Raw genomic sequence first — 26,398 nt, 5'->3', positions numbered from 1 at the left:
TGCTGGTTTTTGGTAACCATTTTTCAAATAAGGCAGCGATTTGTATGACGTTATCTGTACAAAAATAAGCTAACATAGATACATTTTTTAACTTGGAGAAACATTTGGTGTGTTATGTTTATTTTTTTTTTCCAGTCTCTCCGGTTGTCCCCGCGCCACCTCAGCCATGAAGAAAGCCAGGATGAGTGGCGTGGAAATGTTGACAATCAAGCAAAGAGCAAGCAAAGGTCAGAGCTCAAGAAACAGAAGAAGCTTTAACCTAAGTGAATTATTTAATCTGAAAGAGTGAAAAAAAAACTAATTTCCTTATATTAGACATTTTACATGTGATAAAATGCGGTAATGTTGCTTTGACCGTTAAGTCGGGGGAGATGGATTTTTTTGTTTTTTTTTGTTTCAGGTATCGAGAACGATGAAGAAATCAAACAGCTGGATGAAGAAATCAAAGATCTGAATGAGTCCAACAGTCAAGTGGAGTCAGACATGATAAAACTGAGGACACAAGTAAGATGGTCTCTGTTTGTTAATGTAGCATTAATACAAATAAATAAGTAAGACACTAGTTGGGTAAGAAACTAGACTCTCCTGTCATAGACAGAGATAAAAATATCCAGTAGAAATGTTTTTGTCACATTATTTGACAAAAACATTTCTACTCAATATTTGAATTATTTGATTATTTGAAGATGATGCTGTTTTTTTAAGTTCATGAAAACCTTCAATGTTTTCTTTTTCTTCTAATAATTTTTGCATAGAATAAATTTTGCACCTTAACTGCACTCGGACTTTTAATCTGAAAGGGTTAGAGTAACTTTTGGCATTCATAAAAAATACTTTTATAAGGAAACCCTGCCCTCAGCAGCCATCTTGCTAATGCTTGGTAACACGTGCTAAGTTCTCTTCAACCTTTTTAGGAGGTTGAAGAGAACTTCTTTAAGTTTATTGAAGATCAATGTTAGTTCTAAAAAATGTTTAGAATTGAAGAAGCCTCTTGGCTGAGAGCTGCCTTCTTTTTAAAATCCCAAGATGAAGGAAGATGCAGATGTTATGTGACTTGGATGACTGAGAACCTGCACGGACATAACATCTGCATCTTCCTTCATCTGCAAGACTTTCCTTCTTTACCTGACAGATGTGCATGTGTCCAATGCAATGGGTTTAATCTGCCACCTTTGAGTACAACAATCCGTGCGATCTTTCAGCTAATGGTCAGTCAGTGCAATTACCAATAGCAGGTGGGCATCGTGGGTTTTCAAGGAGGCTCCCTAAACCAGCTCCAGTAGTGCAAATACAAGTGCTGTGTGCTACATGGGAGAGAGGACATCTGTGGGCAATATGCTGACTCAGTTCTCCCAAAATTGTCCGAAGTTAATGTTGGTTGATTGTATGCACGCTTCCTAGCCACTTTTCTAATGTCACTATTAACACAAAAGGTCTCCTACTAATTTATTTCCTCATCCGGTAGATAACCACTATGGAGACCAACCTGAAGTCCATCGAGGAGGAGAACAAGGTGATCGAGCAGCAGAATGACTCCCTGCTGCACGAGCTGGCTAACCTCAGCCAGTCGCTCATCAACAGCCTAGCTAACATCCAGCTTCCACACATGGTAAGAAAAAAATCATCTGTGGCATTAAGAAGTAAACCTAGGGTGACTAATAATGTGACAAGTATTCTTTTACCACAAACATAAGCTTCCTTAACGTGTAATTTAAATATCTAGAGACTTATAAATGTCAATTAAATATTTGAAATTTTGAATTTACTGGTTTGAAAATCTTATATGTTTAACATCAGTATACAACATGCTTTAAATACAAAGACAAATATAAATAATTGCATCTCAGAACAAATATACAGCAGTTTTAGAGCAGAGTTAGGTTTTTTAGCAATTTAAAGTGGATCTTGGTTTTATTCATGGACTTTGCATGTGTCACAGTTAAAAAAATTCCCCTTATAAACAGAAGGTTTTAAGACCAGGTGGGTGGGGCTTCTGTGCATGAGATGACCATATTTGGGTATCTCCACTATCTGACATCATGCAGAGCCAAGACTAGAAAAAACAACTGTCTGAAACTGAGTTTTTAGAGCAGTGAGAGTGTAGTAAAGCCTAAAACCAGCATGCATTATCAGATGAGTGTTTTTTTTTTTAAATTTATGCAAGAGCAAAAACTTCCAAATGGACTGAAATGTAAAGTAAATCTATGTATTTTTTCTATGGTCTTTGTCTGACATGACCTGTTATATCTGTTACAGTTTGTGTAAGAAAATTTTATGATTGTGTTTTGAGTTTTTGTTGGAGGCTTTTCTGTTTCACGTGTTGTAAATGAAATGTAGATCTGAGGCCAGCTGTTCATGATTTCAACCCAGGGATTTTTAAAAAATCTTCTCCAGCTTCTTCCCCCCTTAGCAACACTCAGGTTTTTCTTCATCTGCTTCTTTCTGTTCTCCACCTTCTTCTTCTTTTTTTTCCTCCCAGCAGTTCATGCTGTGCTTCTCCTGTGCTTTGAAACGCCTCACAGATTTTCACATAAAGAAACGGCCCCGTTGTTTTCTTTCTTTTGTTGTTGCTTTTTTGTTTTTGGATGACTTTCAGTGAAGTTGCTCATGGCTGTTTTAACGTCATGTTGTCTCAGTGTTGGAAGAAGACTGGGGCTAATTGGATAATCTCTTAAAGCAGTAAAAACCAGAGTTGCTTGATAACTGGACTCTCTGCTTCCTTTCCTTCTTCCTTTAATGGGCGGGAATGCTTCATATCACACTGTAAGAAAAATATCCGCCTTAACAAGGAATTCTCAGAAAGACGCGATTTCATTACCAAAAAAATACTGAACTGAATCCAAAGTTCTGTTCACACTGCAGGACTGAAAATTTTTGATTCTATTTTAGCTCGCAGTGTAAGAGTTTTTTCTCTCAGTTGTCTCTTTATTGTTGGCATTTTATACCTTTTTCAGTTTGTTCTGACTTTAAAATTATTCCGAAACTGGAAGCTTGCTGCAGTCTGAACAGAGCTGGAGGGTGAAAAGACTTGTTAAGGTGGACATTGTGTTTTTTTCACTCCTCGGTGTAGCTTATGAAGCTTTGTGACCGCCGCTGTGTGTCTAGCGGGCTAATAGACTTCTCTGTACACCCTCTCCTGTAGAGACCGCTGCCACAGAAAGAGGCCCCAGTAAAGCATAACTGCTGTTTACAGATGCCTCCCAGAGTAAGAGATCCATTTATCCTTTATCCAATTATCCTTCTCTTCTGCACTGTCATCCCCCCTTCCTATAATTCCTGTAGCTCACTGTGGCATAGGCACATCCTAGCTATCCATTTATCCTGCAGCTTTTTGTTGATAGTGACATCAACTGTAGATTACCGCTTTTCCTCTTTATGACAAAAAATATATTGAGAAGCTTTAAATCAAATTTAGCCTCAGCAGAGAGTGTGAGAAATTCTCCTGCTTTGTTATTTCTGACTGCACTGAAATGCTGAAATCATAGATAGATCATTAGATAACATGACATTAACTGCAATCCTGCGCCTTTTTCCAGTTTCATCAACTTGAGAACGAGAAAAATTTTATAAAATAGACTTAATATTTTTTTCACTTACCTATAAACTGACCCTATAAAATCATCAGGAAAGTACTTATAAAGGTAAAATCCCCTTGACTACTTTATGAAGTCTAAATGTAAACATAGGTATCGCCCCCTGGTGGCCAGTAAAAAGAAAGTTGGTTTACGCTTCTTTTTTTCAATCCCAGAAGCCAAGTCCTGCTTTTTATGGTGTCTATAGTCGAAAGGTATGAGTATTATTTGGTGGGCACATACACTGAAACCAGATTCACACACATCTTTTAACTGTTTTCAGTCCATTAAACGACTCCTGTCAGTCCCATAGATTTGCCCGCAGGCAGCCTCTTCCATCAACTAGTAAGCTCAGTAGTCTATTATCACCTCATTTATTGGTGGTCATGTCACTGGGTTATTTTTTTATCCTAGTGATTACAGTGGATGATAACAGTCTTCTGGCATACTAGTATTAAAGGTAGGTTGCCTAAGATCTAAATTGACTTATTAATTGAAGAGCATACGTAACTGAAATCTTTCTCAGCCCATTAAATGGACAATAGAAATCACCGGTTGGAGACCTCTTAGTGGGCTCAGTTGATCGCTTCATTTAAGGATTACAATGATCAGTGATTAGAATGGATGATAACAACCTTCCTGGCTCCTCTTAGTACAGGAGGGCATCTAATGGGGGTATTATGACCAGTCATGACCATTAAAGAGGCCAATAACAATGAAAGTGTGTGAATCATTTAACTTGAGACGTGGATATTTGACTTTTATGTGCCAATTAAAGACGGATCATTGGCTTTTTGAGGCTCTGGACTCAAATTCCTTGATTGGCTGAGTCAGTGTGAAGTTAGCAGAATGCAATGACAGCAGTGCAGTTAAGTGCAGGGCAACTGGCAACATAGTCATTTGTATTACTGTTCCTTAAAACTTATAAATGGCAAGTATTAAAATGAGGTCAGTGAAGACCTCAAAGGCTATAGTGACACTATAACATAATGTGACATTTGGGGTGCGCAATCATCAAATAACCCACCAAAATTCCTGAAGCCAAAGCTGCACTCACTCGGAGAAGTACTTGAACCACCAAAACTCCCAGTTGGCAAACATGACTTTCCAGTTATGTCTTTCCCATCTGCTCATTAGCATCCCATTAGTTTTTATCATCACAATTTTGTCTCCATGTGCTAAACATTAACCTTTCATATACCCACCAGCTAACCATCTCTCACCTGGTTTTTGCATGGTTTATACATCAAATATCGTACATTTACTTTTTAGAAAGGGAGTATTTTAGTGAAGCCATGCTTTCCCGATGGTGTCCCTTCCTCCCCCTTCCGCCCGCCTGTCTTCCAAATCCCCCCCGTGTCTGAGTGAAAATAAACCGCCACCTTTATCCCACCTGATTGTGTCTACATGGGTTTCTTTCCCCTCACAGGAACCAATGAATGAACAGAACTTTGACACTTATGTGAGTACACTGACAGACATGTACACCCACCAGGACCAGTACCAGAGCCCGGAGAACAAGGCGCTGCTGGAGAACATCAAACAGGCCGTGCAGGGCATCCAGGTTTAACTCTGACTGAGGCCGGAACAACAAATGCAAAGCAAAAGCAACAAACAGGGGAAAAAAAGTGGAAATAGAAGGGAGTGGGTTGTTTTTTGCTGCTGTAATCTATCATTAGTTCTTTAATTTCTTCTGCGGTAATGCTCTCAACTCCATGGGTATCTCTTTTTTTATTATGTTGATTGTTGTTGCCTTGCTTTGAAAAAAAAAGGTTTTAAATGAACATTCACGTTTTGTACATTTTCATATGACCTAATATAATGTGATGTACTGTTTATAGCTGCTAATGTATGCACATTCTAGTGTATATGTATGTATTTATTTATTGTAAGCTTGAATCATTTTTTATTTTAATGCGATTTTTTTTCATACATCAGAAAAAAAAAATACAAACTGGGCGTCACGGGTTTAACAGGGAGCAGAGCGGCGACTGGAACATGAAGAGCAACCACTTCTGAAAAGCTTCTCACGAGCTTGGAAGTTGCTCATTAATTCTTTTTTTTTTTCCTCTTAATGTCTGGAAGCAGACACTAATGTAAATCTTTAGCAATTATGAGAAGAAGCAATGCTATGAGCAAGAAGATTTCAAACATCACGACACGGAAACTTTCTGGTGTAAAATCCCATCATCCCCTTCGGAGTTGTTCCGTTTCAAAGCTGTCCTGTTCCGCGGCCCGCTTTTTCTTTGTTCGTGGGAGGGAGTGCGAGTGGAAAGACCAATGGCTGCAGAAAATATAGGAGACAATCTGCCATTGTGAATTTATTTCAAATCATCAACCTCGACTAGCTAATAGGACAACGTGTCAGCAATATTGGTATGATAATATTAAAGCGTTTGTTTAGATATGGGATGCAATCTATATGAAAAAAAAGTTGTTTGGGTATATGCAATTTCTTATGAATAAAACTAGCAAAGAGCTGATAGATCTTTTTACTAACTATAAATGTATTGCGTTTTGTATAAACCTTTTACTACAATCATGTTTTAGGAATCTGACACGGGTGAGAGGACTTTGGTTCTGTCATGTTCGACTTTGCACAGGGACACCTTTGTTTCCATGTTTTGATGTTTTTATTGCCCGTTAAGAGGCACTTAGCAGGCAAACGGATCTGTAGATATGACTTTTCTTTCTCGAGGCTGACGGCTCCGCTGGACTAACAGGGTCAAAGTTCCCATCCTTCATTGTATATTGCACTCGTTCTGTAGAAAACGTCTTTCCAGTCATGCATCTTGTTGTCTGAGCCACAATGGGACATGATGCCAGACGACGTGATGACCAAGCACCGCTTTTCTTTTTTTCTTTTTTAAGTCTTTGTAATTGAAAAAGATGAATGAAAACTAGAGCCAGCAGTCGTGACGTCTGTGCACTGAATTTACCGACTGAGTATTTGATCTGAATCGGCCTTACTGATGACATTCGGTCTGAAATCACAGTACTGATGGAACATGTTTTCTCAACACCGTCGATCATGCATGCACTTTATTGGAGTATGTTAAAGTATTATCACGTGGTAAATGAAGCAAAAACTGTACAGCGAGTTTGTGGAAACTGACTTTGATAAGACTTTGTGCTGGAGATGCCTGTTGGAAAGCAACTTGAAGCAAATTTCACTGAGTTGATTTAATTAAGGGAAAACTCCCCCTGTGGTCTCTCCCCAGTCTCCTTCATTTCACAGTCCAAGATTTAGCAGAAGAAAACGTCTTCACAGTCAAACTTTTGTCTGAAACATCACAGTTCAGGATCTCTTCTTTGGTATGCAGACACATTCTAAAACGTGTTTGCATTGGATAATAAGACAATAATAATTTTTTAATATGCCTGCCATCTTTTCCAAAATATGGTGTCAACAGAGTGGAAAACTGTAGTGCCCTTTTATTTTCTGCATAGACATTGTAAGATGACTCCTGGAGCACTTAACCTCCTGAGACTTGGGCTCATGTTTGGGTTGCTTGGGATGTAACAGGCCTGTGTTGGGCAGAATGGTGTGCGGTTCCAAAATGAGTTCCAAAATATTTGGATCTTTTAAAGGAAAAATTCACATATGTTTTCTGTGTGTACATAAAAACATGATTGTATGTTGTAAGCCGATTACAACCCCCAATGTTTGCAGAAGATTAATTCAACCGAGTGTAACTTTAGGTTACCCACTAACAACGCTAAAACAAGCATAAATCAAACCTAATTCTTTTTAGAACCAGTTAATATGATGGGAAACTGTGTAGGCAATGCAAAATATTTAAACATTTGCACATGTGATGGGCTTCTCTGCATACACTGACTGATATATTACTGTAAAGCCACTCTGGACCAAATTAAGACACGAACAGTATCACTGTATATGATCCAGGAGCCTCGTGAGAATCTAAGGTGGAAACGTTTGAGTATATTTTTAAAATATATTTGTTTGAAATTGTAATACATGGATAGAGACAAATTTTGGAACTTGCACTATACAGCTTAGTAATAGCAGTTATACAGTTAAAGTGATGAAAGGGTGAAATTTTCCTCACTTATACAAGCATAAAAGTTCAATTTAATGTTTTAAAGGAAAGCAATTTATTGGATTGTTTCTAAATGATACATAATTACACCACCATAATTACCAGCAGAAACACTTGATACAGCTGGTAGCCATATGAAAGTTTTTAGACAAGGGGTACTAATGAAAACTGATACTTCAAAGTACAGAAATGTTGATAAATCTTTTATGGAAACTAAACTGCATTTCTGTGTAATCAGGTGCAGCTGATATATTTAAACCAGCTTGTCTAGATATGAATATAAATGAGGGGAAAAGATTTACTTGTGTAAAAAACTACAAATTGTCTCATCATACAAAAATACATTTTTTAATGTATTTTTTTTCTTAATTTTTCCACACAAGGGAGAAACAAACTGCAAAGGGGGGAGTTTTCTTTTAAGACTTCTTTGGACATTTACTGCAAAGTCTCATTCCCTGACTTTTACATCTTCGTCCAGAACTTGGCGTCTGCAGCTTCCTGCCAGTAAACTTCTGCGTTAGATAGACTGACAGCTTGTATTTTTTATTTAGTCAGTTATTCTTACTGATAACAAAGGAAATGGGAGTAAAAGCACAATTCTGCCATTTAAAGACAGTCGATAGACTAGATATTGTAATAACAGATGTAAAAGCTAAACTGTAACTATTTACATAGAGAATCTCAACACTAACATGTGACACGCTAGAATGCAAAAGAAAATCCATATGAATATTTGTGAAATCATCAATTTATGAAGATGATCGTTTCTTTTCAGCAGTGCACAGATAAGGGGTTTTTATACAACATTCATTTTCTCTCCTTTTACCCCTTTTTCTCTGTTACTTGCAAAACTTTCGACAGCAGTTTTCTTACCACATGGCATGGGTTTCTGTTGATATTTTTGCTGTATGTTTAAGGTCATGAGTTGCTATGTGATATTTTAATTTGACTTGTGAAGTTTGTACAATTTTTATCATGCTGGTGTTGGCATCTCTTGCTCTGAATAAATCTTGTGTTGCAACACTGATTATAACCTTCACTTTGTTTGTCATTTTTAAAGCTGACAGTTAGTTATGTTAATAGTGTGCAGTCAGCAGACATTTAGTGATTTTTATTATTTATACACCAATGAAAAGAGATCCAGTTGCCCAGTTATCTTTGTAACTGAAAAATAGAAGATACACCAATTTGCCAAAACATTAAAACCACTATGATGTAGGAAAAAGGAAAATGCAAGGATCTGTGTGACCTTGACAAATGGTAGTTTGAGTCTGAGACCATCTCCAATAAAGCAAGCCTTCCCAGGATGCACTGGCTAGTACTAGTTTCAGTACCAAAAGTAGTTCAGGGATATCTACCTGGGTACTGGTGAACTCATTAGAGTTAAGGCTGGGTTTTTGTGTTAGCCACATCCTAGACAAGCATATTTAAAATTTTTATTTGGTTTAGGTGGGCAAAAATTCTATAAAGAGGGGTGCACATTAAATCGACCCAATCCCTAACTCTAAGTCCTAGGTAGTTTATTGATGGACTTAACAGAAATGGGATAGCATACACAGCTTCTGCAGCTGGTCAGGATCTTACACTGAGCTATCTACTACTGGTGGCACCTACAAGCACGTTAGTGTTTGATCTGAACCAGTTATTTACTACAGGTTACCAATACCTTACTAGTACCAGATTGGATCCCTTTTGTCTTGAGAGCTGCCTTAGTTCTTCATGGCACAGTTTCAACAGGGTGCTGAAAACAATCCTCTGTGATTTATGTCCATATTGATGTGATAGCATCACACACTTTTTGCAGCAAAGTCATTACCATGATCAATTAACCAGTTTGAAACCAACTTTCTGACATGGTGCATTATCCTGCTGGAAGTTGCCATCAGAGATGGGTATACTGTTCATACAGGAATTAATATGGTCAGCAAAGATACTCAGGTAAGCTGTAACATTTAAAGGATACCCAAAGTTTGGAAGAAAATATCCCCCATGCCATCACACCAATAACACTATCCTGAAACACTGATAGAGAGCAGGATAGAGCCAAGCTTTCATGTTGTTGACCCTACCTTCTGAATGTCAGCAGAAATTGACTCTCATCAGACCTGGTAATGTTCTTCCAGTCTTCTGATTCTCCAGTTTGGTGAGCCTGGGCGAATTCTAGCCTCAGTTTTTTGTTCTTAACTGAAATGAGTGGTACTCTTCTCCTGCTGTAGTTCATCTACTTCAAGGTTGAACATGGTCTTCTGCATACCTTGGTTGTAAGTACTTATTATTTGAGTTTCTGATGCTTTCCTATAAGCTCAAAGCAGTCTGGCTGTTATCCTCTGGTATCAAGATAAGATAAGATAAGATAAGATAAGATAAGATAAGATAAGATAAACCTTTATTAGTCCCACACGTGGGAAATTTGTTAGGTTATGGCAGAAAGTGGACAGTACAAAGTTACAAGCAGCAAAAATTAAGAAAAAAAGGAACAGAATAAGATAAAATAGAATAACATACTATATAAAACAGAACAAGATGCTGTATACAATAGAATAAAATACTATATAAATTGAATAAAATACTATGTTGCACTGGAAAATTATACTTAGCAGTATCACACATAAGGGAGACTAGGCAAAGGCTATTGTGGTGTATTGAATGTGTGTGTGTGTGCATCTGTCTGCGCGTGTATGGTCATCTGCAAAGTCTTTGTTGTAGAGTCTGACAGCAGTTGGAAGGAAAGACCTGTGGAATCTCTCCGTCCCACATTGTTGGTGCTGTAGCCTGCCACTGAAGGAGCTGCTCAGTGCCATCAGAGTCTCCTGCATGGGGTGGGAGATGTTGTCCAACAGGGATGACAGCTTAGCCTCCATTCTCCGGTCACTCACCACGTCCACTGGGTCCAGGGGGCATCCTAGAACAGAGCCTGCCCCATGGATTTGCCTGTTCAGTCTCTTTCTGTCCCCAGCAGAGATGGTGCTGCCCCAGCAACAAGGCAGAATTGCTGTTTAGTATAAAATAGAATAGAATGCCTTTATTGTCACTATACAGATGTACAATGAGATACAGAGCATCTCCTACTCAGTGCAAACATGTGGGAGAAGAAAGGAGGGTGAGGTGCACAGTTTCTGCAGCACTATATACATATGAACACACACTCCCCGTTGATGTATAAGGGGGCTAAGTCAATGCTGTGCCTCCTGAAGTCGACAGTGACCTCTTTGGTTTTCTTGATGTTCAGTGCCAGGTTGTTCTCTGAACACCATGCTGCCAACTTCAGGACTTCCTCTCTGTAGGCTGCCTTGTCTCCCTTTGAGATGAGTCCGACTACTGTCAGCAAACTTGATGATGATGAGGTTGTTGTTGTGGGTCAAATTGCAGCCATTGGTATAGATGAGAGGGCTCTGGATATGTTCTACTTTTTTGGCCACTCTCCATTAACCCTAGAGATGGTTGTGTGGGGAAATCTGAGCAGTTTGTGAGATCTGCTCAGATTAATAAGGCTCTCGGAGGAGGCGGACTCATCTTTCACCCTCTCCCTCCCTTATCTTCCCTGCTGCTGCTTCTATGTCTTTGTCTAGTCTTGTCTAACCCTCAAAGAGTTTCTCAGTCTTGTTCTCTAGAACCTAAAGAATTATGGATTTGATAAACTGGTCCCATAACGAAACTGACACCTTCCTGGGCTGGGGAGAGCCCGATTGTCCTGCGGAGATGTTTGCTGCCGGATACTCGATGGTTGGTTGCGTTGTGTGTCTGGCGACACTCTCGATGGAGGACATTGAACGACATCTACCAATTCGGAACCACGATAACAGAGTTCTGGCTGATTGGAGATGGCTCGGACCTGGCTTATCAAAGAACAAGAAGCGGCTACAGCTGTTCAAAATCCCATAAGACTGGCCGACGTGATAGACGATAGGCAGGACTGTGAGCACTCAGATTGTGTTTTGAACGCAATATGGATAAGATCTAGGAGAAGCTCATGGCTCTGCAATATGGATAACATCTTGGAGAAGAAGAACGGGAATTGAGAGAATTGGTGACCAGTGACGGACATTAGACCAACTGTAAAAATTGGATGCAGTTGTTCGCACTAAACCCAAACATTCAACATTGTCATGTACTGATATATGGCTATGTCTTAATGTGATGACTTTTGAACCGGATGTTGTTGTCCGGAAGGAGGCCCCGTTAAGTGGCTAGTTGTCAGATCAACAGTATTCAATAAAGCAAGAGAAAGACCGTGCTTTATGTCCTGATTTAATTCAGAGTGCTCAGCCTAATTCAGTAATAACGTGGGCACACAACAAACATCTTCACTCATGCGGCTATCCCACTGGCGCCAGCTGAAGGCCTGCAAAGGTCGAAGCTGACTGGAACAACAAAAATTCTCCATGATAACAGGATTGTTGTCAGAACTCTTTGTCCCTCCTTCAAGGCCATCTGGGTCCACTGGAGACTGTTGACCTTGGCTTAACCGGGCGTGGTGTCACTTTCTCTCAGCTGAACACGGAATATACACACACACACACGCACGAAACAAGTACACTGATACTATCACCCTCCCTCCCCCGAATCCAACGCCTCCTCCCATGCTTGCCTCCCATCCGATGTGGACAGCGGATCAGCTGGAGGCACGATCGAAGATTGCAGCGGTCCCAGATCCAGCTGTACACACTGGAATATTCTCCCATGTTGCTTGTCTGTGTGTTATTGTGTTATAGTGTATTGATATCTGTGCATTCCTGGATTATCCTTTTGTGTTACACATTTCGATGTGTTTTTTTCCCTTGCTACCTAGCCTAACCTGTCTCCCCAATGTGATGTTTGTGTATTGTATGTACGGTCGTCAAGGTTGTGAACTGCAACTGACAAATAAAGGCTATCTCATCTCATCTCATCTCAAATCTGCATATTGCCTGTCTAGCACCAACAACAATGCTACTTTCAAAGTCACATATGTCACTTTTTTATGAAGTTTGAACTTCAGCAGGCTGGTTTGAATGTCTACATGTCTAAACAAACAAACTGTGATATGTGAATAAAGCTTTAAAAAGAAATTAAATCCATAAATACATCTAAAACCGCCAGTCCGGGGAGCACGACCAATTGTCCGGTAGAGGGCGCACATTTGGCGCCAACATGCAGTATCGCAATCGGTGGCCTGCGTTGTTGTACTTCCGGGTGAAAACATGTCTATTTCCGGCGTGGAAGACGACACAAACAAACCAGTCGTGCTGTGGCGGGTTTTTATTCCCCGTGTGCTAACGGTTACAAACGGGCTGCGGATGTGCGCTTTGTCCGGTCGGTGTGTTGAGGCTGGGCGGTGAAGAGACGATTACCATGGTGAAGTGTGTCGTCTCTGGGTGTCCGAACCGCATGGTAAATGTTAGCCGGGGGCTCTTCAACAGACCCAAGAAGAGGTTCTTCAACTTCCCCCAGGACCCTGCGCGTGTCCAGGTAGGGTCAAAAGACTTTGCGAGTTACAACATATTTACAAGCTACATGTGTGAATAACGACCGTTAGCATCGCTTATATATGATTTCTATCGGCTAACATGACGCTAACATGATGCCATTTAAACAGCTGCTGTTTAAATAACCCTGATGACATGTGTTAGCTCATTTACTACACAGCTGGAGTAAATAGGAAGCCATTTCCAAAACATGGAATCAGCTGTGCTGTTTACGATATTTAAAAGTAGTTTGGCCAATAGACGAGTTAATACTTTTTTCTTTTTATTTCTACCAGATAAATGCAGTTTTAATCATAAATAACTACCAGATCAAAAATACTTTGGTCATGTATCACAATATCTGTGATGTAGTGAAAACCCAGCCAGTCAAACTAGAGATCAATAAAGACTAACTGTGTAACTGTGTTCAGGTGTGGCTTGCAGCACTGAGGGAGACAGAGAAGCAGGACTCTGCAGAGCAGCATCTAATCTGTGAAGACCACTTCCTACCAGAGGACATCTCAGATGAAGGCGTCAGCAGTGACGCCATTCCCATAATGCCCCCCTGCCTTGACGGAGCCCTGGGTCTGCTTAGTCAATGGGGGGCCGAGTCGTCCGAGGAGGAGGATCAGTGGGCTGCTGGAGGAGGTGGTGGTGGTGGTGGTGGTGGTGGTGAGGAGGAGGAGGAGGAGGAGGAAGAGGAGGAGGAAGTTAATGTTCCTGTTATACCTTTTGCACAAAGACCTACTCCACATAAGCAGGTAAGAAAATGGCTATCTCTACATTTCTTTGTGTGATGTAAAGTAAGGTCCAGTTCACAGCTGGTTGCTGTTCCCTGTATAGAGTCATACAGGGTCTGTCTGTAAGTGCCAAGTTTGCCAGTTTTGTTTGGGTTTTTTTTTTTTTTTTCTTTTTTTCATGGTTGCTGGTTTGAAAGCCCTCCAGCACATTGTCTGCACTAATGTGGAATCACTAACCAAATTACACAAATCAGTAAACACATGTTAAATACATAAAGGCCTCGACCTGTGATTTGGGAGTGAGAATACTGGAATGTATTTGGCCTCCAGTACCACTGTGAGGAACTTTGGAGTAATTCTTGACCAAATTATGCCCTTAGTTGAGTGGGGGGATAAAGGGATGTCACGTTGATGCATTTTTTTTAAGTTAAAAACTTTTTTTTGTTTTGATTTTCTTCTACTTCTCAGTTCCAAACTAAGGCTGCCACGATTAGTCGACTAGTCACGATTAGGTCGACTATCAAAATCGTCGACGACTGATTTAATAGTCGACGCGTCGTTTGAAGCTTTGTAGGATTTAAGAGTGTAATAACGGACTGAAACAGAAGATGGCAGCACTGCATGTACAAGGATGCCAGCTGCCGTTAAACTCCGAAGAAGAAGAAGAAGCAGTGTCCCAGAATTCATAGCGCGGCCCTGCTCAGTTTTCAACAATGGCGGCAGCTAGTTAGTTTTAATATTACTCTTATTATTCTTTCTGGGTCACAAAATAAACGTTTAACATATTTTCAGGCGAGAATGTAGCTGTGTAAACCTCAAATATCTGCTCAGTTTATCAAGACACCGCATATTTTCAAAAGCGCTCCGGCGTTTTCGGAGACGTCTGTTACCCACTAGCTCGATAGCTACCCGGGGGCAAGGCTCACTAGAGCCCGTGAGAACACCGGACTCCCGGCAAATCGTTTTCAAACCCACCACCGTCTTTCGCTACTCAGGTTAAATATATATCTGTCACTTGGATAACTTAAAAATGTTATTGTTTGGCCTTTTTTTAGTATTTTATTTGTTCCTGAGTAAATCGGTTTGGCTGAGATTAAAGTCATAGTTTATGCACGGCTAAATAAACGTCAAGCAGACAACTGATTATTGTGAGATGTTCGAGAATATACTCCGGTGTCCCGTTATATTTTAGATAGCAAGGAGTTTATTAAACTTCACCGAAACAATCTGCAAATCTCATTAAATTTAATAAACTATCATCTTGTCTTTATTTTTAGTTAGCACATACCCTAAACACTTAAAGCTGTAAGCTAATGATAGTTATATAAGAGCAGATGCATGCTGGATGCATGATCTGATTAGTCGACTAATCGCAAAAATAATCGGTGACTAGTCGACTATCAAAATAATCGTTTGTGGCAGCCCTATTCCAAAACTAGTGACTTACTGAATATATATTTTTTTTTACATTGAAGACATAACTGAGTGTATAAGCAGTTACAATATTGTTTAATTTATTAACCACAGTGTTTGAAAACATGTATTTAAAAAAATCAGCTTGTAATTGATTGTTTGTTTTTTTTGTGTGTTAATCCTAATTCTTACTTTTTGGTGTGAATAAGTTGGCTTTTTAACACTTTTTGGTGGACATGAAACCATCCTGACTTTGATCTGCTTTGTTTTCACTTTTTGAACTCGAGGAACCAGATGCCAAGACGGATTTAGGAACAAGAAGGTAAAAAACAAAAAACAAACCCAAAATGCCTTTTTTTTTTTTTTTGCTTTCTTACTACATTTTACAAATGGCAGACAACTTAACAATAAATGACAAATGAATTTAGTTTTTTTTTTTTCTTCAATCTTTCTTTCCAGGGAAATCCTCAGTCATTTGAAAGAGATGATACAGACCAGGATATCCACCCGACAAGGTGCATCCTTCTTTTATATTTACTATTTATTCAGATTTATTTATTAGGGTTAGGTTAGGGTAGATTTGAAATACGGAGAAGTAGCGGACAAGATCGAGTAAATGTTCAGCCAGCCAACTGGAGACTCACGGCTTGGGACTTTAACAGCCACGTGGAGTGTAGTCCTAACCTGTGCTGTGTTTGCAACATCTTTTAGTGGATAACATAGAAAGATGTAGATTTAAGATGGTTTTTATCCCCTTGCTCCACCTTTATCTGAGTGTCATGTTGGTTTCAGATGTGTCTCTGGGAGTTTTGACGGTGCGTTTCCTGGAGCTTCTGCTGATGTCGCCCGATGGCTCAATCGACCTCCGGGAGGTGATGAAAACACTGCAAACCCGCAGGCGGCGAGTTTATGACATCACCAACGTCCTGGAGGGCTTCAGCTTCATTGAGAAGCAGACAGCCAATAAGGTTAAGTGGATGTGAGTGAGCAAAAGTTAATTTCTTACTGTTGAGTTTTGAATACTTTGTGTGTTTAATGTTAAACGCTAACAAAATACATTTTTTGACAGTAGGTCTTTGTGGGTCTTCATGAACATCTCTTGGGTTTCTATCAGTAGAAAGAGGTTGCTTAAAGATGTTTTTTGAAAAAAAAATTCAACTTAAGGTCCTGTGTGCTGTCTGTGTAACACAGTGTAACAGTAAACTTGTCGTCTGTCCAGAGGAAGCTGTCCAATCTCCAGCTTTCTGCCAAAGAGCAGGCAGAAGTTCCAGAGAGAGCTGGAGAACCTGAAGCTGGTGGAGGACACACTTGACAGCCTCATCAAAAGCTGCGCCCAGCAGCTGTTTGACATGACTGACGAGTGCCAGAACGCTCTATATCCTTATGCATTTCTATCAGGGACTCAGGACAGTTTGAACAGAAGTAATGAAAACAATGCTCTCCTGAATGTAAGCCATGATTTAACCACGTCAAAGTTTTTTCTTTCTCAAAATTAGCCTAAAAACAAGTCAGTTTGCATGACTGGGCCATTTATAGTAAATGTAAAAAGTTTTTTTGCCAATTTGAATGGAAATTAATGTAAATGTTCTATGTTTAAAAAAAAAAAAAAAAAAATGTTATGCTTGAGTAAACAAAACTCCAAGAGAGCTGAGACTCCTCTGGCTTTGTGTAAAACTTCTGAGCACCAAAACTTCTTCTCTTCATGCATGAAAAAACCTGCAGTTTAATTAAATGCCACTTGGTGTCACACCTGCTGATACAGAAACAGCCCCTGGTTTGCAGAGTTTGCCTTCAAGATTATAAGAATACAATTATAATTGTATTCTTATTATAATTCCATATTTGTGCTTCCACTGCCCCCTTGTGGCCATTACATTAGTTACTGCAGGTTAAATGAGAGAAAATCTATCAATGATTTACTCTAGCTGCACATCTGAGAGCGTCACTCTTTACACTCTATAAAGATTAAAATGTCACTTTTGGCATTGGCATGAAAAGAAACCGTGAGGTCTAAAATCACCCTTTAATAACTGTTAAGTGAATAGAAGATAGTTTTCTTTAACTGTCCTCCTGCACATTGGCCTACGTGACCCATGAGGACATCAGCCGGCTCGAAGCTTTCCAGGAGCAGACGGTGATCGTCGTCAAAGCTCCAGAGGAAACCAAACTGGAGGTTCCTGCACCGACAGAGGTAAAACAACATAAAAATACTAAAATATCACAGACTAGGATAAAGTTCATTTTCAGGATGATCTGGTCTCTTTTATCTGAGTTCAACTCCAATAAATGTAGCATGATTAAAATAGTGTGTAAAATAATCATTGTTTTTGTTGTTTTTCAAAACCTGATGATAAATTTTTCTAAACATGCGCTGAAACTCAGGTTACATTCATGCATGTGTGTTGGTGCAGGACAGCATCCAGGTCCACTTGAAGGGGGGGAGAGGTCCCATCAGGATGATGACTTGCGATATCGGGACAGGTGAAGCTGTGACAGAAGAGATGAGTGGCTGCTTTGTGACACTGGAGGAAAGCCGGATAAAGACGACCACACTGCACAGAGGTAACAGAAAAAAACAGAGTAACACAGGGTGATAAAACCTGAGGTTTTAGTAACTGAACTGGTTCAGGTTGATATTTAGACTGTTTAGTGTTGAGCTACACACCGTGTATAAATGAGCTCAGTGCAGATGACCATCAGGACCTGTATTTATCATTGCCAGTGGGTTTATTATGTCACTAGTTTTTATACCTACATATTTAACTGTGGAGTGTACTTCAAAGAGAGATCAGTGGGTTAGTGAGGCATGTTGAGCCTAAAGTCAGAGCTTTTAGGGTCACATTATTGGCTCTTTTACTAGCTAGATCACCATGGTAACTTATGCCGATTACATAAACCTGTCTGGATCAAGTTATGTTCCGTTTCCATTTAAAGTCAGCCAGTCACGCCTGTTTTACTTTCAGTATGCCTTAAGTGCCATTTAGACATGCAGCCTATTGAGCCGTACTTTACTGGCATTACTAAAGTTGAGCCTTTCTGTCCATCATTAAAGTTTCAGAGCTCCAATGTGCAGCTGATCTGTTACAACAATAAATGGGAGCACTCAGTAATAAATATATTCAATTCGGACATCACAAATGTGTCTGACAGAAGCAGGCGGCTCTCAGTTGATCCATTTTCCTCTTAAGAATGAAGTGATGCATCAAAGTTGTCCTAAAGCAGAAAGCCTGAGTCACCAGAATGTCGATAACCACCATTGTGATGCATGAAATATTTGACTGAGATTTTAGGTTTTGTCAAAGCAGCTAACATAAACAAAGCTTGGATATGTTAAACTTGCTTCGTAGTATACCCCTCTGATGGAGGATGCATCAGGAAGGCCCCTTCCTCCTCATGAGCCTCTGCACTAGATTGAATAACATTTCAGTGAAAGCAGTGGGCCAGGAACAATAAACATGATCAGATCTCAGTGTGCTCAGAAAGCTTGATTATGTAAAAAGCTCTCTCTAAATGACTTCGAGCATATTTTTGCACTTGGGTTCTGCAGTTTCTTTTATGGGTGAGCATAAACACTAAACGTAACTCAGCTGATGTTTGTAGTCTGAATTCATGGTTGTGGTGCTGTTGTTGCTGTTGCAGAGACCTCGATTCCACAGAGTCCCACAGAGTCCCACACAGAGCACGTAGCTACCAGCTGATCTCCAGAAGATATCGTCTGATTTCAGGGTTCAGCACAAAGAATTTGAAAGCATTAACAGAAACTGCAAAACATTTCTGAAAACGGTTTTGACTGGAAAGATCCAGAAATGAACTGTCAGCTGAACGTCATCAGCTGAGTCCTGGCATGATGGGGACTTTATTTATGGATCATTTGGCACCACTTTTCACGTAACCGATGTGGATGAGGACCGTTTAACCCGGATGTTTGGAGATTCATTTTTGTATGAAAGACTTTGGGGGGAATTGAGCTGCTGAGCCTCCGTTCTGCAGATGAGTGCAGAGATTCTGGAGGCCTTGTAATACACATAACAGTTATTTACTGACGAACATTTGCTGTAAAATATTTTACTTCTTTGTATTTTGTGTTTGTATCAGTGTTTATGTCCTGATATTTGAGTATTTTCATCTTGGTTTGAACTTTCATTTAGAAACGCACCTCCAAGATGCTGTAATGAATAAAAATGAACTTGTATAAAGATGAGGAGATGGCTCATTTCTTTCACCAGCAGCTGAAACGATTTAAATATGTGAATTTTGTGACCTCTGACCTTTTCTTCTCTCTGATGAGGTGTGTCAGAAAAGAGAAATGAGTAAGTGTAACCAAAGGCCTTATGGTTAATTCTTGTGTTTGTTCAATCGAAATCTGCTGATCAATGTATTTAAAAAGATTCATAAAGAACTCCAAAATAACTTTTGAATGAAGATGCCTGTTTCCGTGTGAAAAGTGGAGAAGTTTTTGTAGATTTGATGAAGTAAAATGAATGAATTGCAGACATGAATTAGCAGTTCCTTTTAGCAGTTCCTTTTAGCACCTGCACAGGTGATTCATGAGACAAAAATAAATGAAAAAAAACTTTCTGAAATCGACATCTTTTAAATAAACGAATCGCCTTTTTGAGTGTCTAAGCTTGTGCATCCATCAAATCGGACTTTCTGCTGTAAAATACTACAGTCAGGTGAGCCCTCATCACTTCACAGGTCAGTAGAGGTGTTGCCACATTATACATATATTATTTCTGAACTGTAGTCAAAGTAGGTGACGCAATCGTTGGTTAATTATTCAGGCTGATCCACACTCTGTTCATGGTAACTGTTTCTCATCTTACTGTGCAGCTTGTTTTTCCAACTACAGTCTGCTCAAATGACTTTTTCATATAACTATAATTCATAGTTCTAAATCAAGGCCAGACTCTGATGGTTTTTCTGGCAGGTCTTGTGCGTTTCAGCAGGGATGTGTACGTGGGCAGCAGCATCACAGTAGCATGGTCGGATGAGCTGATGCACCGTTGCATGGTAGGCCCCGCGCGCATTGGTGTAAACTTTATCCAGGCAGTAATCCCCTCTGGTTGGAAAGTTCACGTGTTGATGGAATTTGAAGAAAACTGACTTGAGATTTGCGTGGCTGAAGTCGCCAGCTACAACAAAAAAAACCTTCCGGGTGTGCAGTCTGGAGCTCGTTGATAGCTTGAGACAGCTCTGCTTGTGCCAAGTTAGCATTCCGCAGTCTATTTACACCTACAGGCCAGTGGACACTCTTTCAATGATGAGGATGTACACATCCTGGACAGGGAGGAATGCTGGTTTGAGTGAGGAGTCAAGGAGGCCATTTACGTGAAAAGGGAAAGAGCGTCTCTGAATGGAGGAGGAGGGGGCCTAGGGGTAGATCTTTCACCATCTTACAATGCTGTGATTGCAGCCATTCCCCAACTCTCTGTGAATGGGACTCATGTCCACTGAACAGTGGTCAATGATCAATGGTCTTTGATCAATGGTCATGACAATTTGCATATTAATGACCAAGGAACTGACTACACAGACCATTGTTCATTCAGTGGGCTGGTTTCAGCTGAGACTGAAGAAGTCACTTGAATGAGTGAAAAAACGTTTCTCCCACTGAAAACGTTACATCCAGATGAACAGAATCAACCTTTTGGGACAACCACAGAAGCTTACTTTGATGCAAACATGTAGCACAGCACACAATATACTCTGGTGCAGACATGAACACGGACAGCTGGAGACCCTATGGCTGAGTTGTCATTCCTGGTAAACGCTGGTAAAAACTAAGAAAGTTGAAGCATTGATTCAACTTTTTTACTCAAGTAAAAGTGAAAAGGTACAGACTCTGCAATGTACTCGACATAAGAAAGCAAAAAGTAGTTTTTTGATTAGTTTCTGATATGATGTCATCATATTCCATTGACCGTGTTGAATTTGAACGGAGTTGTTCTTTAACTTCTCTGGAGTCTTGAAACAGTTTGAAACGAAGCTCTGCACAGATGTTGAGTAGATGAGCCAGAGGAGGATGAGAATTTCCTATAAAATATCAAAGAGGATTTTTAATAAATTTTTGATAAAATGTGAGCATATTCCTTAGAGCTTGTTGAATTTCAACATAATTGTCCTATAGTTTCACATTATAGTGGTTTGAAATGAAACACATGTATAGTAGACAAGTCAGAGGAGAGGAGGAATCTGTTGAGAATTTCATGTCAGTTATTAAAGTTTTTTTAATGAACTCTTGATATGATCTTTCCATGTTACATTAAATGGATTTAAGCACAAGTGTTTGTTATTTACACAGTAATCCTGCAGTGATTCAAAATGTAACTTGGCACAGATATTGTGTGGGTGTTACAGGAGAGGAATGTGTTGAGAATGTCATGTTAACCACCAAGGAATATTTTCTCAGCGATGGTACAAAAAATGCACAGATCATTTTGTTGCCAATTTGATTGACTTTGTTCAGTCAGTCGAATTGTCTTTGTACAGTGTACCTCTCTCTACCTGCTATACTGTTTTCTTTTTATTGAGCTGGATTCAGTGAGGTTGAGAGAAAGATGAGTTTCTCACCTAGAGGAAAGATGTACAGCTTTTTGTGCCAGCGGCCACTCAGGATGATACTGATACTAATAGAATATTATGGTCAACAGTTTCGACGCTGCACTGAGGACAAGCACAGAGATGAGTCCACTGTCAGAGGCCATAAGAAGATCATTTGTGACCTTCACTAAAGCTGTTTCTGTGCTGTGATGAGCTCTGAAACCTGACTGAAACTCTTCAAATAAGCCATTCCTCTGTTTATGTCCTATGTCTAATACTAAAAGTTATTGATTATAGTCTTCCATCCAAACGCTGACAAAGATGAGCTGTAAGGGGCCAGCACAGAGCAGCAACCTGAAGATGAGGTGGGATTACGTATGTTTGCAGCTGCAGAAAACATGGCAGACCACTGTCCATCTGCCCCATCAGCACACTGCAATAAAAGAATGAGGAAGCTGGCCGAGAACTTCTACTCCTGATGTGCACTTGACATCCAGAGGACGACTAGAAAGAGACCGAGTCATGTAGAATGTTTTAATCTAGATCACGTGGCTGTGTTTTGTAGCACTCCGAACTTTTGTCTGATTAGCCACAGATATAATGTCTGAAGGCATTACTCATCTTAATGTGGAGATTCATTTGAATATGCACTGTCTGATGTGCATTAAATCATTTCACTGTTTGGCATTTCACTATTCAAAATTAAAATAATTAATTGTTGTCTGAAAATAATATTGTTATGAAGGCTAGATGCATTTCCAGGAGTGGGGAGCTTTTTTTTTCTTTGCCAAGGTCTTTAATCTTGAAAACTGCATGGCACACTGACAGGCAGAAAAGACCATTCGTTGAAAATATCAATTCTGGGGATCTGGAACACGGAAAGTAGAATATCTAAACAAATGGAACCAGCTAACCTCAAACACCGGTTATACTTTGAGTGTCTCCAGTGTTTTTTCAGCACCGGTTTATACACACATACAGAAAGACATTACTATGACATCCACTTCAAATTGAACTACAGGGTGATGCTATGATACATGATATTGAGACACACAATTCTAATCTTATATGACATTCTTAGCAAATTTACAGCAAATAAAACAAAGCACAAATTCAGAGTTTTTTTTATTTTAAATTTTTATTTTATTTTGTTTTATGGTTTGGCGCTGTTTCTGAACTCCAAATGTCCTGTTGTAATTGGACATTTTGATTTAGGAAACAGCACCAAACTCCAACAACACTTCCCTCATGGTGGTTTATAATGTAAGGTCAAGACCCTACAATAATGCACAAAAACTCCAACCCCCTAGAGCAAGCACTTTGGCGACAGTGGGAAGGAAAAACTCTCTTTTAAAAGAGAGAAACCTCCGGCACACCCAGGCTCTGGGATGAGGTGGCCATCTGCCTCGGCCAGTTGGTGATGAGGGAAGGAAGTTAGGAGAAGAGTGTTTCTTTTTAACCACTCTGGTTTGAAAATTTAATTTAGATGCCCAATCTAAATGAATATTTTAACCCCATTTAAGAGTTTTGTCACATAATTACATGCACGTGTCAGTTCAATTTTAGCGTGCACACGAGAAAGCCCTAAAGATGATGACACAGCAGCCAGGGAGGCAGAAGAACAGCACATCAAGAAGGCCCTGAGTAAATGTGGTTATCCCAGCTGGACTTTTGTCAAAGCTGGGAAGGCACCTAAAGAAAGCTCCAGCCGATCCAGGAGAGAAGGACAACCGCTGCCCAGGCGAAAACCTGTAGTGATCCCATATGTGTCAGGAGTATCGGAACAGTTGAGACGCATTTTTTCTAAACACCAGGTCTCTGTGGTTTTTAAACCCCAAAAATACGCTGCGCCAAAAACTGATCCACCCCAAGGATCGGGTCCCCCGACACAAACAGAGTAACATAGTGTACGCTGTTAAGTGCCAGGAGGATTGCCAGGATTTATACATCGGGGAAACCAAACAACCTCTAGCGAAGCGGATGGCACAACACAGAAGAGCAACCTCATCAGGCCAGGACTCTGCAGTCTATTTACACCTACAGGCCAGTGGACACTCTTTCAACGATGAGGATGTACACATCCTGGACAGGGAGGAACGCTGGTTTGAGCGCGGAGTCATGGAGGCCATTTACGTGAAAAGGGAAAGACCATCTCTGAATCGAGGAGGGGGCCTAAGGGTACATCTTTCGCCATCTTACAATGCTGTGATTGCAGCCATTCCCCAACTCTCTGTGAATGGTACTCATGGCCATTGATCAGTGTTCTTTGATCAGTGGGTTTTGGTCAGTGATTGTTGATCAATGGTCATGGGAATTTGCATAATTATGATTAAGGAACTGACCTCACAGCCCATTGTTCCTCAGTGGGCTGGTTTCAGTCATTATGCAAATGTACTGTTTATAAGGTTTGGGGAAACCTGCAGTCAGCTGAGACTGAAGAAGTCACTTGGATGAGTGACGAAACGTTTCTCCCACAAAATGCTACGTCCAGATGAACAGATTCAACTTTTGGAGATTTACTTTCCTGGATGACTGAGAATGCATCAAGACCCCCTAAAGATGATGTTTTGTCTCCTCAGTTTGGCATGTTTTTTGAAGGTTGCCATGATTAGTTTGTCAACCAATGAGTTGCTTGACCTCAGTATTGAAGGAGGCCACGTTTCTTGGAGTTCAGTGTATATTGTCAGGCTGAGTTGTTCAATGTTCTCCAAGGACATTCTGTAGTTTTTGGACACAATTTTGCTCCACATCTTACCGTTAAGCCTCTGTATAGTAAACTCAACTATATCTGGATCTGCTGACTTATTTCTTTGGTTCATAGTGTGCATTACCACATCTTCAATGACATTTTTCACCACTTCCTTGTACTCTTCCCTGTTTTTAGACACACTGAGTACTCTTCGTGGTAATGCAAACAGGTGTTTGGTGAAGGTTGGGACAGTAAAGTTATCAAGCTGTTCCCTCAGATTAAAAATCAAATACTTTTCCTTGCAGTTGTGTGCTACGCAAAGATCCTTGAGAATGGCCTTGTCTAGATTTTTCAGCCGTTTTGGGGACAGATCCAAATGTTTCATTGTTTCAATTTCAGGCCAGATTTTCTGAATCAGGCGATCGCTGATGCAGTCGGGAGTGAGGCGCTCTGTGAAGAGCTTGTATTTAGAGGAGACTTTTTCTATGGCCTGTGAAACCACCAACTGGATCAGTCTGTTCACACACAACTTATCCTGCATTTTCAGTGTTTTCTCCCATGGTGATATTTCAGCCTTTGTCTCCTGTATTTGGTTGATCTCATCTGTGCTCAGATACATCTGGAGGATGTATCTCTCTGGGGTTACCATTTCTACTGTCGCTGTCTTTGCCTCCTCTAATTCTTTTGTCTGCTCGTCCATGTTTTTTCTGCATTTCTTTTGTGTCCTTCACCACTTTCTGCTCCTCCAGGACTTTCTTATTTTCTTCCTCCAGGACTTTCTTCTCCTGCTCCAGATTCTCTCTGTGTGTTTTCTCATTCCACAGAGTTTCTTTCAGAGAGGCCTCATGTTTCTGAAGCTGTGCGAGCTCAGCAGACAGACTTTCCTTCTCCTGTTTGAGGATCAGGATTTTGCTGTCCCTCTGCTGAAGCTGCTGTTTCAGACGTTTCATCTCAAGGTCAAAGGTGATGATCTTTTCCTGATCTGAACAAGTCTCTTCCTCTTTTGCTTCTCCAGCTTGGATCTTATATTGTTCCAGCTTAGTACGCATCATTGAAATTTGGGCCATCAGCTGTTTGATTTGCTCTCTGGCTGTCTTTGAATCCTCTTTTAAAGGTCTATTTTCAGACAGAGCTTTTAGGAAGGCTTTTCTAACCTTAATAAGGTCGTCCAGTGTACTCTTTGGCAGAGTGCACACAAATTTTGGTTTCTCGCGTGTCTGAAGCTGTGCGAGCTCAGCAGACAGACTTTTCTTCTCCTGTTTGAGGATCAGGATTTCGCTGTCCCTCTGCTGAAGCTGCTGTTTCAGATGGTTCATCTCAAGGTCAAAGGTGATGATCTTTTCCTGACCTGAGATGAAAACACAACAAGTCTGATCCCCTTTTTCGTTGCTGGCGCTGCTCATTTCCACTTTGCATGACACTGATTCATCAGTGAGTTCTCCAGCTTGGATCTCATACTGGTCCAGCTTGGCATGCATCAGTGAAATTTTGGCCATCAGCTGTTTGATTTGCTGTCTGGCTGTCTTTGTATCCTCTCTTAAAAGTTGATTTTCAGAGAGAGTGTTTTGGAAGGTTTTCCTAACCTGAATAAGGTTGTCCAGTGCACTTTTTGGCAGAGTGCACACAAATTCTGGTTTTGCTTTTTGGTTGCTCATTTCTGACATTTACAATAATGCACAAAAACTCCAACCCCCTAGAGCAAGTACTTTGACAATAGTGGGAAGGAAAAAGTCACTTTTAAAAGAGAAAAACCTCCGGCACACCCAGGCTCTGGGATGAGGTGGCCATCTGCGTCGGCCAGTTGGTGATGAGGGAAGGAAGTTGGGAGAAGAGTGTTTCTTTTTAACCACTCTGGTTTGAAAATTTAATTTAGATGCCCAATCTAAATGAATATTTTAAGCCCATTTAAGAGTTTTGTCACACAATTACATGC

At 40.2% G+C, this 26,398-nt stretch overlaps 3 protein-coding genes across 13 annotated transcripts in view; 2 read left to right on the top strand and 1 right to left on the bottom strand.

The window, feature by feature from the left end:
• myt1la (myelin transcription factor 1-like, a) overlaps positions 1-8,675 on the top strand; it is an 87,743-nt gene extending 79,068 nt beyond the window's left edge. For 9 of the 11 annotated variants that reach the window (XM_025898836.1, XM_019346282.2, XM_019346279.2 and 6 more), the window contains 5 exons: positions 136-227; positions 401-504; positions 1,466-1,609; positions 3,143-3,205; positions 5,002-8,675. In XM_025898836.1, the coding sequence (XP_025754621.1) occupies positions 136-227; positions 401-504; positions 1,466-1,609; positions 3,143-3,205; positions 5,002-5,142 (544 nt within the window). In that variant the 3' untranslated portion in view covers positions 5,143-8,675. The remainder of the gene's footprint in view (positions 1-135; positions 228-400; positions 505-1,465; positions 1,610-3,142; positions 3,206-5,001) is intronic. The other 2 variants (XM_019346283.2, XM_019346281.2) reach the window with 1 other exon arrangement.
• Positions 8,676-12,808: 4,133 nt separating this feature from the next.
• e2f6 (E2F transcription factor 6) lies at positions 12,809-19,434 on the top strand. Its single transcript, XM_019346327.2, has 10 exons — positions 12,809-13,084; positions 13,512-13,737; positions 13,768-13,841; positions 15,521-15,555; positions 15,693-15,748; positions 16,026-16,212; positions 16,453-16,608; positions 17,310-17,424; positions 17,645-17,795; positions 18,873-19,434. Exons 1-10 carry the CDS (start codon positions 12,968-12,970, stop codon positions 18,929-18,931), a joined length of 1,176 nt encoding a protein of 391 aa, XP_019201872.1. The 5' UTR covers positions 12,809-12,967; the 3' UTR covers positions 18,932-19,434.
• A 4,899-nt stretch (positions 19,435-24,333) lies between these two features.
• LOC112842389 (uncharacterized) lies at positions 24,334-26,143 on the bottom strand. Its single transcript, XM_025898765.1, has 2 exons — positions 25,731-26,143; positions 24,334-25,364 (listed from the first exon to the last, which is right to left on the bottom strand). Exons 1-2 carry the CDS (start codon positions 26,127-26,129, stop codon positions 25,065-25,067), a joined length of 699 nt encoding a protein of 232 aa, XP_025754550.1. The 5' UTR covers positions 26,130-26,143; the 3' UTR covers positions 24,334-25,064.
• Between the last annotated feature and the right edge of the window lie 255 nt (positions 26,144-26,398).

This window comes from Oreochromis niloticus, linkage group LG15 (genome assembly GCF_001858045.2).
Source record: "Oreochromis niloticus isolate F11D_XX linkage group LG15, O_niloticus_UMD_NMBU, whole genome shotgun sequence".
Taxonomy (NCBI): Eukaryota; Metazoa; Chordata; class Actinopteri; order Cichliformes; family Cichlidae; genus Oreochromis; species Oreochromis niloticus.
This window is presented reverse-complemented; position numbering and strand designations above follow the sequence as displayed.

Excerpts from the sequence above, each read along its gene's own strand:
- e2f6 (XM_019346327.2), top strand. The coding sequence starts at position 12,968 with ATGGTGAAGTGTGTCGTCTCTGGGTGTCCGAACCGCATGGTAAATGTT. Across the intron at positions 17,425-17,644 it reads AGGTTCCTGCACCGACAGAG|GACAGCATCCAGGTCCACTT; the intron begins GTAAAACAACAT and ends GTGTTGGTGCAG. Across the intron at positions 17,796-18,872 it reads GACGACCACACTGCACAGAG|AGACCTCGATTCCACAGAGT; the intron begins GTAACAGAAAAA and ends TTGCTGTTGCAG.
- LOC112842389 (XM_025898765.1), bottom strand. The coding sequence starts at position 26,129 with ATGTCAGAAATGAGCAACCAAAAAGCAAAACCAGAATTTGTGTGCACT. Across the intron at positions 25,365-25,730 it reads GGGACAGCGAAATCCTGATC|CTCAAACAGGAGAAGGAAAG; the intron begins CTCAAACAGGAG and ends AAAATCCTGATC.